Raw genomic sequence first — 15,319 nt, forward strand, 5'->3', positions numbered from 1 at the left:
ACCTTATTCTTCCACCATATCGCAAGGATCTAGTCCACAGGCTCATGGCGGTCCCTAGTGGTGTGGCACAAGAAGCTGCCTCCTACCAAGTGGAATTATTGGTCTAGCTCAGTACTGTCTATTCTGATCGGCAGTGGCTCTCCTGAATCCAAGGCAGAGAAAGGACTTTCCTATCACCTGATCCTTTTAACTAGAGATGCCAAGGATGGAACACGGGACCTACAGCATGCAAAGGTGCTCTACCACTAAGCTGGGAGCCTGAGCAGGATGCCTTATTTCTAAAGCATCGGTTGTCCATCTAACTAGCCCGGTACTGTGTCAACCCAAACTGGCAACAGTTCTTTCAGGAGGTCAAGCACAGATCTCTCCAAGACTGGCTTCCTAAAATACCTTAAATCAGGGCCTCATGGGTAATCTGTTCTGGGCCATATGCTGTTGGTGAAGGGGGCCAAAGGAGACCAGAGGTAGAAATGATTTGTTTCTTCTCTCTCTTTCTGCCAGCTCCCCCCCACCCCTTTCTGACACCCATTCTCTCTCTCTCTCTCTCTGTGTGTGTGTGTGTGTGTGTGTGTGTGTGTGAGAGAGAGAGAGAGAGAGAGAGAGAGACCGACCGACCTTCTCTCTGTGTGTCAGGGTTCCCGATCCCCCCAGCGCACATGCTTAGGCAATCTGACGCTGGACACACAAATCGATGTGATTTCTTTACCTCACTGATCTGGGTGTCCAGTGTGAGATTGCCTGACCGTGTGCGCTGGGGGGATCAGGAAACCCGACTCTCTTTTTCAATCTCACTCTCTCTCTCTGACACCCATTCTCTCTCACACACACCCCCACACACCCATTCTCCTGCTCTCTCTGACACCCATTCTCTCTCTCTCACACACACACACCCTTTTCCTCTCTCTTTCTCTCTCTCTCTGACACCCATTCTTTCTCTGTCTCTCTCTCCGAGACCCCCTCTTTCTGACACCCCCTCTCTGACACAAGCTCTCTATTTCTTCTCTGTCTGACACACTTTCTTTCTCTGACACCATTTTCATTTATTTCTCTCACTCTCTCTTTCTGACACCCCTTGCTCTTTCCCCCCCTCTTCCTTCCCACCCAGGAGGCTATCATGGGAGAGACAGATCACTCTTGCCAGGCGCCCAAAGTGTTCACTTGCAGAGGGCTTTCCAAATTAAGTAAATTTAGTTGCCCACCACAGCTTTAACTAAAGAAAGTGATTCAACAATGATCAGTCCTTTTCCTTTGATCTTGTATTTATTCAGGGAGAGGGAGCCACTGCTGAAAAGTAGGGATGTACGAAAGTCACTTACCTTTCCGTGGATTATGTTTATGGTGGGGGAGGAGGCGTTCCGTCCCTCCCCCCGGAATCCTCGACAGGGGGGGGAGGCGATCTGTTCCTCCCCCTCGGAATCCTCGAACGTCCGGCTGTGCTACACGGCAGCTCCGCGGAGCAGCTGGCCAGGCCCGGGCCAGAGCCGTCCGCAGCTGGATTTCCGGCCGCGGAGGGCTCTGGATAAAACAAAAAAAAAAACGCGTATGCAAATGGCGGTGGCTACGGCCGCCACCATTTGCGTTCCTTATTTTTGGCCCGCTACGCTATTTGCATTCCCCTTTATTTTCGCCGTAATAGTCTACGTAAATATTTACGTAGATTAAGACGGCCAAAAATAAGGAACGCAAATGGCGGCGGCCATAGCCGCTGCCATTTGGGTATGTGTTCTTTTTTAATCCAGCCATGATAGGCTACATAAATCTTTACGTAGCCTATCACGTCTCTGTAAAAAAAAAACACCTCCAGACTGCAAATGGCGGTGGCAGCAGCCGGTCGGAAGACCAGCCGCCGCCGCCCCCCCCCCGGAACATCCGCCCCAGGTAAGTCTCATCCTGGGGGGGATCCGCGGGGGGGGGGGGTGGCAGGCCGTTCCGCCACAGATTTCGGGGGGCCGAATTCACTGGCATTCGGCCTCCCCGAGATTCGTGGCGGAATTCTCTGACATCCCTACTGAAAAGTACCTCCTGCCCACAGACCCACCAGATCTATTAATACCTGCAGAGGGAAAGACAAAGGTTACGTAGAACTAGTGGAAGTAGCGATTAACTGTTGGGCTTTGACCAGAGAGACCCAAATTCCAATCTGTGCTCAGCCACAAAACTTACTGGGTGATCTTGAACTAACTCAGTCGTTCCTGACCTACCTTGCAAGGTTGTTGTGGGCCTAAATGACAGGGGAAATCATGTCTCTTGCCCAAAGGTGTGTTCGTGCGAGAGCGTGACCTGACTGCAGCAGAGTTGTTATGCTAAACTGAAAATAGCACAGCCCTGGTTTTTGCTTTTTTTGGCTTTTTTTTTTTTTTTTAAGCCGTGGGACTCCAGTTAGGAGTGTGGATCCTGTTGGAAGTAGTAGAATCCCACCACGAAAATGGCACTTTCGGGCAAGGCTGGGATAAAAACATTATCAAATAAATAATGACGTTCCCTATATCTTTCACTTAAACACACCTTGTTGGCTGCACATGATCCCATCACCCATTTTCATTTATTTATTCAACCTGAGGCAGAACGCCATGCAGATGCTCCACCACGCCCCCCCGCCATGTTCCTTTCTTCCGAGCTCTGATTGCATTGCCAGATTATCACTCCCATCCTCATCTCTCTCTTTCATCAGTTTAACAGCCTGGTTTGAGAAAGCTGGATTGATGGTGAGAACAGAGCTGGGCCAGAGGCATGAAGATCCAAGCGGGATGCAAACAGGCTTAAGGGGAGACATGAAATGGGGGCAGAAGGATTAGAGCCTATTTCGAGATGAAAGCTCTCCATATGGGAATAACCAGCTCATGGCTACGCCACCACTTTCCACAATTCCTCCCCACCCAAAGAAACCCCACACACCTCTATTTCATTCGGAGCATGTTGAAAAGCTAGACTAACACTGTCAAGGCTGGATTGGAAACCAATATGATCGTATGAAGCTCTGAGGCCTACAGAGGCAAAGAAAAAGGTCAGGCCTAGAGGCCTGGGGTTTTTTGTTGGGAGGGGGTTTCCCTGAGAGGAGTAGTTTCATTTCCCTGGTTACTTTCATTTTCCTGAGTTAGGTTTCATTTCTGCAGGTTTGAAACAGTATTTTTGGTTTGGGGGAAAGACGGGATATAAAGGGAGAGAGAGCCAGTGAGAGAGAGAGACCAGAGAGAGGGAGACCAGAGCCTGAAGACAGAGCAGGAAGAAGCAGCCTGGAGAAGTCTAAGTGCAGCTAGGGTAGAGGACCTTGCCTTTTTGCAACCTTTATTTTCTCTTAATGCCTGTATCATTCAGCTCTGTTGTGTAAATACCTTTAGTTGTGATTTGCTTGCTTTAATTTACCAGGAAACTGTTGTGGCTAAAACCCCAGGTGTCTGAAGTGCCAATCACCCCACGTCTACGGCCTAAACCCCACGGGAAAGTAAAAGAAGGAAGGTGGGACTCTTAAGGAAGCAAGAGATCCTTAAGGAGTTACTCAGGGGGTCCAGGTCATAAGGGGAACCTTCACAGATAGATTATTGGGTGGATGATCTTTACAAATCACACGTGGGACATTAGCAACCAAATATTGCAGTCTGCATCCTTACCTGGCTAGCACAAATTCTCCTGTTCAGGGTGCCAGCCAGCCCTCCTCCAGATTACTCCATTCCACTGTCCCACCCCAGTTTTCTGCTGTTGTCGTTTTCCGAGAACATTCAGCATTTTCTGGCTCTAGATAGTGGCCATAGCTCAGTGGGGCAGCACAAGCTTGCATATAGGTCTCAGTTATCTCCAAATAGGGTTAGGAAAGAATCCTGCCTGAAAGAGCTGCTGCCAGTCAGTGTCGACATTAGCGGGCCAGATGGACCAACGGTCTGCCTCATTATCAGGCAGCTTCCTATGTTTCTATATCCGGGTTATCATTAAAACTGCACCAAGGCTATTCAGTCACTTAATTAGCAATTTCATATATAGATTTCCCAGTGAGACCAGCAAGCTGAACCAACAAGCCAGAGACATCAGCCTGATTATCTTACGCTAATTCATCTCTGCAGCAGTTGTGTGAAAAGGGATTTCCAAAGCAACTTGATAGCGTTAGGGAAGAATCCTGCCTGAGACTCTGGAAAGCCGCTGCAGACCAGTGTTGACATTACTGGCCTAGATAGACCAATGTTCTGACTCAATATCAAGCAGTTTCCTATATTCCTTTGAATATGCTCAGTCCTCATCAAGCGGTGGGGGGGGGGGTTACTTCTGCAAACCTCAAAGGTCCTCTGAGCATGCCAGTACCCACCTCCTTGTTTCTCAGCAGCTGCGTTTGGGCTCCATTTCTGTTGGCACTCACCACCCGACTTGGCTGTTACAGAGGGATCGATTGGCGAAGAGTGGGATGGAGCCACACCACTCGGCTAAAGTCCTGGAATGGATTATAAAAGCTGGAATGGATCCTATGCCCAGGCGAGCAGAAATGGGCCTAGCTAGCTGCTTTGTGCAGGCCCAATTTGAAGCATGAAAGGTGAGGGCCTAGCACAGCCTGAAGACTAGTATTTTCACTGGCTGCACCAGACATGGTTGCAACATTTTTGGAACAGCCTGAAACGGAGGTGGCTCTATGTTTGGGGCGAATGGGGCAGTGCCCCTCTGCCTCTCGTCCACCCACTTGTGGCAGAGAAATCCCCCCACAATCAGGTCCATTTGCCCCAATGCACAGCATGCAGCTGTCGACAGCCGCGCGTGACCTTCCCCTGCCCCCCTCCGACAATCTCAGCAGAATACTGAGTATCTGCCCCACCCTCTGCCCCACCAACCCCAAGATGCCACTGCCTACTTTCCCCCTGGCTCTCTGCCTGTCAAGCAAGCAAGTGGTAGCAATGATGAAACAGAGGAGGCAGAGCAAGCGCAGCTGGTGCTAATGGCAGCAAGGAGGTCGGCTCGCTGAGGAAGGGGGCCCGTTGGGGGTGTCTTGCCCCAGAGCCTTCGAAAACCTGGAACGGGCGCATTCGAGGTGCTCCTGTGCAGGTCAGCCAAACCAAAGCAGCCGAAGCATCTGACCAGCTGTTTTCTCCTCTTCTCCATCCTCACCCTCCGTTTGCCACAGCGTGCCCTCTGGCGGCAGCTCCGTGCTACTGTGATGAAAATAACAACTGGTATTGCTGCACCTGAAAGAGTAACACATTTATGACGGCACAGGCTTCCATGTAATGCCGAGTTACACATATGCACGGGGGGCAGGGGTGGTGTGGGGAGAATGGTAAACAGCGAGGTCCAAAGGAAATGACACACAGAAAGCACAGGCAGGGATACTTACTTCATCAACAGTGGCTGTTCACAAAAGGGTTGTTGGGTGATAACGCAGACATCCTTGCCTTGGTTACTTGATGAACATATGTTGTTCTTGTTGTTCAGTCGTTCAGTCGTGTCCGACCCTTCGTGACCCCATGGACCATGGCACGCCAGGCCTTCCTGTCCTGTGCTCTCTCCCAGAGCATGCTCAAGTCCATGATGAACATATGCACTGTGATATTAAAAAACAAGAAAGCCACCACCCTCTTTGAATCTCCTGATCAGGCTGCAGGAAGGAGACTGGAACCTCTTGAAGAACTGTAGGTCAGCTGTTTTGCTCGCAATCTGTCTTTGGAAATCCTTTGATCAAGAATGGCCAATGTTCGAGTTAGTGCCCTGGGAGCCCACTCTTTCGTTATAATACGGTAACTCCCCCCAGCCCCCAAGCGTTGCATCAATAGATTAATGGGTGTGTGTGCATCTCTCAGACACAGGTATCTATTCAGTCAACTTGTTCATCCAGGCTCAATCTCATTCCCTTGCATGCCACTAAAAAGACCAAGAGAGGAAAAGACTAAGCCTGGAATATCTTATGGTTATGGCTGTTTGCTTTTGAGATTGTTTGTTTGAAGTTGTTTTAGATATATGTTTCTTTTGTGTATACTGTCTGTTCATGTGTTTTTATGTAAATAGTTTTTAATCTCTGTATATTGTATTTTTAATGTTTTTAATCTCTGTAAACCACCCAGAGAGCTTTGGCTATTGGGTGGTATAGAAATGTAAAGAAGAAGAAGAAGAAGAAGAAGAAGAAGAAGAAGAAGAAGAAGAAGAAGAAGCAGCAGCAGCAGTAGCAGCAGCAGCAGCAGCAGCAGTGACTGTCCTTTTATGCACCTATCCTTCCCTCAGTCCAACTCACAATCTGCCTTGAATGCTTCAGGCTAAAAACAAAAACAGAAGGCAGAAGGACCTGCCCAATGTGGTGCAAGTTGGGGCAAAATATTCCAACTTCAAGAATAAGATGATGGGATCTGAGGTAGCGGTGACTGACCCAAGAAAAAGATCTCGGGGTTGTGATGGACAGCTTGATGAAAATGTCAACCCAGTGTGCGGCTGCTGTGAAAAAGGCAAATCACATTTAGGCGTAATTAGGGAAGGAATTGAAAATAAAATTGTCAAGATCATACTGCCCTTATACACATCTGTGGTGTGACCATACTTGGAATACCATGTACAATTCTGGTCACTGCGCCTAAAAAAGGGATACTGTAGAGCTGGAAAAGGGCAACTAAAATGATGAAGGGGCTGGAGAAACTCCCCTATGAGGAAAGGTCACAACATCTGGGATTGTTTAGCTTAGAAAAAAGGCAGGCAAGGGGAGTTGATAGAAGTGTACAAAATTAGGCATGGTATGGAGGAAGTGGATAAGGAGACATGTTTCTCCCTCGCTCATAATACTAGAACCCAATGGGGTCATCCCATGAAACTGATTGGTGGGAGATTTAGGACAGATAAAAGGAAGGACTTCTTCTCACAGAGCAGAGTTAAACTATAGAATTCACTTCCACAAGGTGTATTGATGGCCACGAATTTGGATGGCTTTGAAGGGGGATTGGATAAATTCATAGAGGAGAAGGCTATCAATGGTTACTCGTCCTGATGGCTATATACCACCTTCAGTATCAGGAGCTATATGCCTATGCACGCCATTTGCTAGGGAACATGGGTGGGAGGGTGGTGTTGCAATCATGTCCTGCTTGTGGGTTTTCCCATGGGGAGCTGGTTGACCGATCTGTGAACAGAATGCTGGACTAGATGGACCCTTGGTCTGATCGTCTTCCTTTCTTAAGTTTTAAAGCATAGGTGCAGTCAAAACTGAGTATGGTGTAAACAACTAGAATTCTGTACCAAGAAAACCTGGAGTCTGCAACCTGTATAAATTATCGTTCCCCCAGCCCACACACACTTTGGCAGTTTCCTTAGGCACTCTCATACTCTTCACACCCTTAAGGCTAGTCACTTTCATTTTAAAAATTTGGAACAGAGATATAAGGTATCCTAAAATCTTTTTATTCCATTTTTTTAGATTAAATATATCTATCTTCAGTAGAGTTTCTCTCTTTAAAACCACACAAAAGGGAAAAAATACATTCTTCACGTATGTACGAAATACTGACCGTGGAGCAGGAACCATTTACAGTGCCAAGTACGATACCTTAATACAGACGCTACCATGAATGGACGATTATCATTACAATTTCTACAGCATACTCCAAAGTAATTTAATACTTCTTGATTGCTCTGTACAGGAACTCCAGAGCACCTGATTTCCATTGGATTCTACAGAGTGGGCATTTTAAGGGTTCTTGCTTTCAAAAAGGAAGAAAAAAAAGAAAATCCTTGCATTGCTCGACAACTACCACACTCCTCAGTTTTACACGCATTCATAGCGGCAACCGGATTCTAGGTCTGTGATTGCAGCCAACTCCTGTGTAATCAAGGAACACAGACATCCCAGTTAAGCTAAAAGGAACTAGTTAAGAGCTGTTGATTGTTCCAAGGTCCAGTAAAATGGGGATGGCCACATTCACATGCACATACGCACACGGGATTGTTTGGAGGCAGTACATTGTGATGTAAGAATTCATGTTTCTAGGCTGGAACGAAGGTGAAGGGATTGGGGCATCCTTTTTCTCACCCAAGATGATCCCACGTTCAGTATGGAATATCGTTCTGGTAGTATTGGATCATATCATAGGTCTTACTCCTAAAGGGGGACACACACAAAAACAAAGGTGTTTCAGGGCTGTATGACTACACTGTCTTAAGCAAGTTCTCACAGCTTTCTCTGTCATGGGCCATGGCTAAATTAGACATGTGTTTGTCACAGAGGTCACCCTTGCATTAAGGGAGACCTGCAGGTCAGTAGGGGAGTCCATGGTTTGCCGGCTGAAGGTCACAGGAACACTGGAAGCTGCCTTATACAGAGTCACCACCATTGGTCCATCTAGCCCAGTATTGTCAACACTGACTGGCAGCGGCTCTGCAGGGTTTCAGGCAGGAGTTTTTCCAGCCCTACCTGGAGATGCCGGGAACAAACCTGGGACCTTCTCCATGCAAAGCAAGTGCTCTACCACTGAACTACAGTCCCAGGTTCAATCCCTGGCATTTCCAGATAAAAGGACCAGGCAAAAGTGATGGGAAAGAGCTCTGAGACTTTGGAGAGCCGCCACCAGTCAGAGTAGACCACAGCGGGCTAGGTGGACAAAACATCTGACCTGGTGTAGGGCAACTTCCTATGTATCCAGTATTCCAGATTAAAAAGGAGACCCAACGAGTCCTTTAACCCCATTGGTCTTCAGTTGGCAGGTCTGGAACCACAAGTGGCATCACGCTCCGTATGAACTCATCCATCTGCTAAGATCATCAGCTAAAGTCCTTCTCCGGGTACTCAGCTTTCAGTAACCAGCTTACCAGAGGCAGGAAGCCGGCACACGCTTTGCATGCAGAAGGTCCCAGGTTCAATCGCTGGCATCTCCAGTTAAAGGGAACAGGCAGCAAGCAATGGGAAAAGACCCTTCTCAGCCTGAGACCCCGGAGAGCGTCTGCCAGCCAGAGTATGCAATACTGGGCAAGATGGACAAAGAGTCTGACCTGGTATAAGCCAGCTTGCTATGCTCCTTCCCCTGTCCAGGAATGCCACAAACCTTAGCTGCCCACACCACTAGAGGATGATGAGGGTGAGGGAAGAGGCAGGCAGAAGAAAAGAAGCATACCTGTTGCTGAGGAAGCAGCTCTGAATGATCTTTATGATGAAGTTTGCTGCCTCTCGCTCCGTCATGTTGGGGCTGAATCTGTTCCTGTTCAAGAAAGCAGCAAGAAGTAGAAGAAGACAAAAGATGCAGCTCTTCGTAATAACTAAGGATCTTCTCCTCCCATATACACCTGCCCAGACCCTAAGATCGGCTTCAGCAGTCCTCCTCTGGGAGTCCCTGCCAAAGGAAGTCAGGTGGGTGGCTACTAAGAAGAGGGCCTTTTCTGCTGTGGCACCCCAGTTGTGGAATGAGCTTCTCCAAGAGGTTCGCCTGGCACTTGCCTTGTGCTCGTTTCCGTACGAGGTGAAGACCTTTTTATTCTCGCAGGCATTTTAGTTTTTCAGTTTGCGTTGATCTGGTATTGTATTTTAAATTTTTGCACTGCTGCTAGCTTCTGTTTGGTACAATTTTGATACTGTAGCTTTAAACTTTATATTGTATTTTATTGTCTGTATTTAATGGTTTTAATTGTTGTGAACTGCCCAGAGAGCTTTGGCTATTGGGCGGTATAAAAATGTAATAAATAAACTTTCAGATTCTTACAATGAAGCATGCCCTGCATACATCTGGTTGGTTGGCTGCTGACTTCCAGCTGGATTCTAAGCATGTTTACTCAAAAGTAAGTTTAATTATTTAATGGGACTTACATTTCATGTGAGACTTACACATTGTTCAATGGGACTTGCATCCAATTGTGCAGCCTTAGGCAAGCTACACGTGGACAGCAATAAAGATCCACTCTTCCGTTATTTGTTTAATTCATGCCCCACCTCTCTTTCATGAAACTCTAGTCAGTCTCCCATTCAGGCACTATGTAGACTGAGACCTGGTCAGCTTTGGCAAGGTTGTTGCATCCTGTGTTTTCAGAGCATGCTCTATTATTAAGAAGCACGCACAACTTACTTTAACAGTTTGATTGTCTGCCCTCGGAAACAGGGCAACCCTGTGTCCAACATCAACGTAACCAGAGAGACCACAGCGTCCATGTAAGGCCTGCACAAGGCGAGAGGAAAGAGAAGTCTTAGATTCTCCTACTGCTGAAGAAAGAGGGAGGGAGGGAGAGAATCAAAACAGAGGAACTCAGCTGGGAATGGATCACACCTTATTACTGTAATTAAATCTACACAGTGTAATCCTTTCCCATTTGCTAATGAAGCTGGACTGCCATCCACAATCTATCACTCTAACGAAATTACTGCGACAAAGGCAGTTCTCCTCTGGGCTTGGCAGCTGCCACGCTACACCCACACCCCCACCCTCACGGTAGTTTGTAGGAATAGAACATTGAAAGATGAATAACTTCATGGAAGGGATGCTAGAAAACCATATTTTGGGAAACTAAGGACCACTTTTATGAGTTACGGTTTTAAAGTGTGTGCCTAAAAAATCGCTACGCTGGTTCCTCTTTGCTCCTGGACCCTGCACAACCTTCCCTCTCTGCTCTTCTACTCCGATTCATCTCAACCTGTGGTGTTTGCTTCTGTAGCTCCACCACCCTGTGCCATCTGAAGATCTGCTCCCTGACACAATTCTGCCTTTTCTCCCTTATACCTGGAACGGCCTCCCAGAACACCTTCTCTGCTTCCTTCAAATCTCTTCTCAAAACAACCTCCTAGGCCTAATACCTTACTGCAGTGACAGCTCCAGATTTTTGAGGGCCCTTGGGCAAGACTCTCCAGTAGTGGGCTCTCCCACACTGGAGGCATTCAAGATGAGGCCGGACAGCCATTTGTCAGGGATGCTCTGACTTGGATTCCTGCACTGAGCAGGGGGTTGGACTCGATGGCCTTGTAGGCCCCTTCCAACCCTACTATTCTGTGATTCTATGACACCTTGCATGGGCCCCCTCCCTCAGTGATTCTATCTTCTCATTGTCACCTGCTGCTATTGCTCCTCATCCTCCTTCTCATCATTGCTGCCAGTTGCTTGCTTGGCAGGCAGAGAGCCAGTGAGCAAGGAGTCCGTGGCATCCTCTGCTCATCCTCCTCCTCACTGCCACCGTTGTCTGGGCCAGAGCGAGAGGCAGGTGAACAAGCAGGCTGCAATGGTGAAGAGGAGGAGCAACTCCAGGGAGGTCTGGCCAGTGGGCCCCTGCTGGGGTGTGGGCCCTCGGCAGGTGCCCAACCATGCCTAGTGTTGATGACAGCCCTGCGCTATTGTAACTAAGGGCCAAACTAGACAGGACATTAATTACATGAATGCAATTCACTTGCACGCTAAAAAAATATAAATACCAATTGTGAAAGAGGCAAGGGTGACGTGTGCTGCCATGACATTCATGCAGAGCTTAATAAACCATGGTTTATTAAGCTGGGATCATTACATCTGAACTTGCCCTAACAGATTTACTGTAGCATAAGCTTTCATGGGGTGAAGCCCACTTCATTACATGCAAGAGCAGGTGTAGAGAGAAAGAAAAAAGTGGGATCACACAGCAAGAGTCCAGTCTGTGGTAGTTATATGTAAGTCTGAAGACAGGAACAAATGCCAGAAGGAACACGCAGCTCTAACTGACAGTTCCCTGGGACTGCAAAGTCTAACCTAATCCACTGGCCAGAGAACTGAAAGGAAAGAGACGAAGAGCAAAAGTGACTGTTTATAACAGCAGTGATTGGTAATAACACAATTATTGGATAAAACGAAGAGGGGGAAGATCACGTAAGCCACCTTGAGTTCCTTGCAAGAGGAAAAAAAGCAGGATATAAATGTAGAAATAAATAAATAAATAATCAATCAATCATCCCAGTTTTCCTATGTTAATTTATACCTTTATGGAGACAGGAAATCATTGTCTCTATTCAGGCCTAAATGAATGGAATCATGCTATTCTATACTTCTTAAGCATTAAGCTTTTAAGATGGACACAGGTAGTTGAGCGTAGATGTAACCTGGAAGATGCTCAGTGAACTCAGTGACCCTTACAAAAGTTTTGTGGGTGAAAAAAAGTGGTCCTCAGCCCTCGGTGTAGAAACTCAAGAGCAAATCCAAAATGGAGGTCTCCTCACCTGACTGCCAGGTATCCCCTGACACACATCTCCATGAACCACTTGAAAGGTGTCGCCTCCATTTTCCCTCCCATTATCATTACCATTTCATCGGTCAGCTTGATGTCTGGCTCCCAACCTAGATTCCCGCCGGGGGAACTCTCAAACATGAAACCAAAATCTGTGCCAGGAAGGAAAATAAGAGACTGATATGCCGGTTACAAGGACTATATCTTTCCCATTCAGGTTTGCCACACAGCTCAAGGAATCAGTTCATCAACAAGGCAGTCTGCTACATGGTTAAAGGCCAGCTCCTCCACCACACACTATTTTTATACAAGCTTGGAGAATTCAAGAAGGCTCATGTACACTGCCTTGGACTCGTTGGAAGGAAGGTGGGATATACATGTAATTAATTAATTAATTAATTAATTAAAAAACAGGTTTGGGGTTGCGTTGGGTTCCATACTATGGGAGGGTTTGGTGGAAAACTACAGGGCCTCAGCATGACCTTGCCTCTCCATCAAAGCCTTCTCTTGGGGGGGGGGGGGGGGGCCTTGAAAGCAGGTTACAGGTTGCTTTCAACACATTGATTTCACCCATCCATAATTTGTAAGGAGTAACCCAGACAATCCCAATGTATGTTTTTAAGGTATTTATTGATTTATACTGTTTTGATAGTGGTTTTTATACTGTATTGTATGTGGGGGGGCTTGTGAACCACTTGGAAATTTTGGTATGTCTAGTGGTATAGAAGCAGCTTAAACAAAAAAACATCCCCTGTGGTTGTAGCCAAGAGATTGTGCTTCCCGAGCGCGGCAACCAGAGATGTCCATCATCAGGAAATCCGGATTCCCGCGCCAGCCCCAACTCAGCTTGCATTTCTGAGCCAAGCCAAGGGTTTATTCCCAAGATCCAGGAACGTTTTCGGTTTTCATTTGCATAAAAAGCAATTTGTGCAAATTGCGACCCCAATTTGTGCAAATTGCGACCAAAGTTTGGGCAGATCAAATCAGGCCAGCTCACGGGAAAGCGAGCTGAAGCCCAAGGGGCCAAGCTGACTAAAGCTCGGCGAGCTTCACCCTCCTGGACGGATTCTTCTGACACCCCTAGTGACCACTGCCTCCAACACCAGGGGCCTCTGACACCCCTAGTGTTGACACCTGGGTCCTCCGACACCCGGGTCCTCTGACAACCCTTGTGACAACTGCCTCCAATGGGCACTTGTGGGAGCGCAGTTCTCATGGGAGTGAAATGTTGCCCTAGAAAAATGGCAATGGCATGCCGAAAACTGTTGATCTATTTCTAATGCCCTGGTACAATTGTCTCTCATCTGGCAAACTTCGGAGATAAGACATTTTAATTACTCTCGGGTGAGAAGACTATTTCGTGTGGTATTAGGCTTTGGAATCTTATTTTAAATTCCAGAATTCTCTTGGAGGCAATTGATTATAGAATGTCCTAACTGAGCAGCAGGGTAAAATCATGCAAATATGAAAGATTTGTTTGATCTGCCACAAAACGAAAACAAGGACTGAACTAACCAATATGAATGAGATGGCCATGTTTGTCCAGCATGATATTGCCGTTATGCCGGTCTTTGATCTGGAGCAGGAACAAGAGAAGGCTGTAGGCAGCCATGCTGCGGATGAAGTTGTAGCGAGCCTGCATGGATGAGACACATCAGCAGTATTATGTGCACGCACACACAGAAAAAATACAAGTATCAGAAATCCACTGAGAAGCTAAAGGTTTTGGGGCGGGGACTGAGACCAAGGAAATGGAACATTGCATTTACATTAGAAGGGAAGCTGAATATCCTCTTAAATAAATAAAATGCCTACGATTTCAGCCATACCACACATTCACAAACGTTGCTATAATACTGACTGCCCCAGCCTTGGGATCCCAGATGGTGCTGTTTTACAACTACCACCACAGTAGAAATGCTAAGAAGAACCCAACCGTTGTAATGTAACCATCCAAAATGTGCAATTTATTATACAAAAGGTGAAAATGTGGGAAAGCAGCACTAATAGACCCATATACTTCCATATATTACTTCTGATGAACGCTTTCGAAATGGATTACACTACCGGAAGCCCAACTTCTATGACTTGTGGATTGTTTGTGTATCTTGTATATTAATTCTTGTTTTATCATATTTTCCCCTGCTTTTGTATATGGGTCTGAGGACCCGAGGTTCGGAAAGGATTATTCTGCCTTTCAGGAAAGACAGCGGGCACAATTGAAAGAGAAGGGCCAGAAATGGCCGATGGAAAAAGAAATCACACGTTCAATCAAGTAGGGTTGTCCATTGACACAGGAAGGCTGAACTAGCTGGTTACAGCAACCCAAAATGAGGAGATGGATCAAGTTCCTGTATTTTTTGGGTTTTAGGTTTACAATTAAAGGCATTTCCCAATTCCTCAAAAGCCACATAAAACTTAATAACCCTTGCAGAATTATTAGCTGCAAGATTCTTTGACAAAAATAAACCGTTCCAATGTGTTTCAGACTACAACATCCTTTGTGGGCTTTCCCATTTTGTTGGATTCTGCAAGATTCTTTGACAAGGTGATTGGCTTCAGAAGCAAAGAAAAAATAGTGTGTGTGGGGGGGGGGGAATGGGGGAGCGTTGTCAAAACACTACTGTGGCAAAATACCTTTTGGAAAGCCAGGGTCGATTCATCTCCATACTGCCTTGTAAAATAGTCGTACATCCCAAAGTCCGTCTGCCGGCCCAGCTGGTCACGGGATGTACAATCGGGAATGCATTCGATGACACCACACTAAGAGAAGAAAGGAGGGAAATGAATGGTTGTGAACACCCTACCCCATGTGCCAGACATTCTCCAAATGAGCTACTGATGGCAACTATGCAGTCTGCCTGGGATCCAAAGAGCTACTTCCTGCCTGATCCTATGCATATTTACTTAGTTCGTACGTTTACTCAGAAATGAGTCTCGCTTTGCTCAATTAGCTGGTGTAGCATACCGGAGGAAGTTCACCCCCACAGAGATCTGCTGAGGACTTGGTGAGGCAGTAGCACCAGCAGGAGGACTGGGGAGGGAACTTTATATACATCAGCCCCCCCCCCCCCGTCTCCAACAGCAACCGCCTCCAGTGACTGGGAATTGTTGATAAAAGCAACTCTGAGAAGCAGCAGCAGCAACAATAATGGTTGATGGACTAGGAAGGGGACTCTGAGGGACGCCTGGCTGACAGTACCCTCCACTT

At 46.9% G+C, this 15,319-nt stretch overlaps 1 protein-coding gene across 10 annotated transcripts in view; it reads right to left on the reverse strand.

The window, feature by feature from the left end:
- The window catches only part of PI4KA (phosphatidylinositol 4-kinase alpha), a 150,325-nt gene that overhangs the window by 35,502 nt on the left and 99,504 nt on the right, over positions 1-15,319 (reverse strand). For 4 of the 10 annotated variants that reach the window (XM_084819617.1, XM_084819616.1, XM_084819619.1 and 1 more), the window contains exons 50-56: positions 14,746-14,871; positions 13,624-13,744; positions 12,101-12,260; positions 9,999-10,088; positions 9,057-9,140; positions 5,309-8,047; positions 4,295-5,159 (exon numbers count right to left, since the gene is read on the reverse strand). In XM_084819617.1, the coding sequence (XP_084675743.1) occupies positions 7,996-8,047; positions 9,057-9,140; positions 9,999-10,088; positions 12,101-12,260; positions 13,624-13,744; positions 14,746-14,871 (633 nt within the window). In that variant the 3' untranslated portion in view covers positions 4,295-5,159; positions 5,309-7,995. The remainder of the gene's footprint in view (positions 1-4,294; positions 5,160-5,308; positions 8,048-9,056; positions 9,141-9,998; positions 10,089-12,100; positions 12,261-13,623; positions 13,745-14,745; positions 14,872-15,319) is intronic. The other 6 variants (XM_084819625.1, XM_084819624.1, XM_084819622.1 and 3 more) reach the window with 4 other exon arrangements.

This window comes from Heloderma suspectum, chromosome 13 (assembly GCF_057233095.1).
Source record: "Heloderma suspectum isolate Gila_16-S chromosome 13, 16-S_ref, whole genome shotgun sequence".
Lineage (NCBI taxonomy): Eukaryota > Metazoa > Chordata > Lepidosauria > Squamata > Helodermatidae > Heloderma > Heloderma suspectum.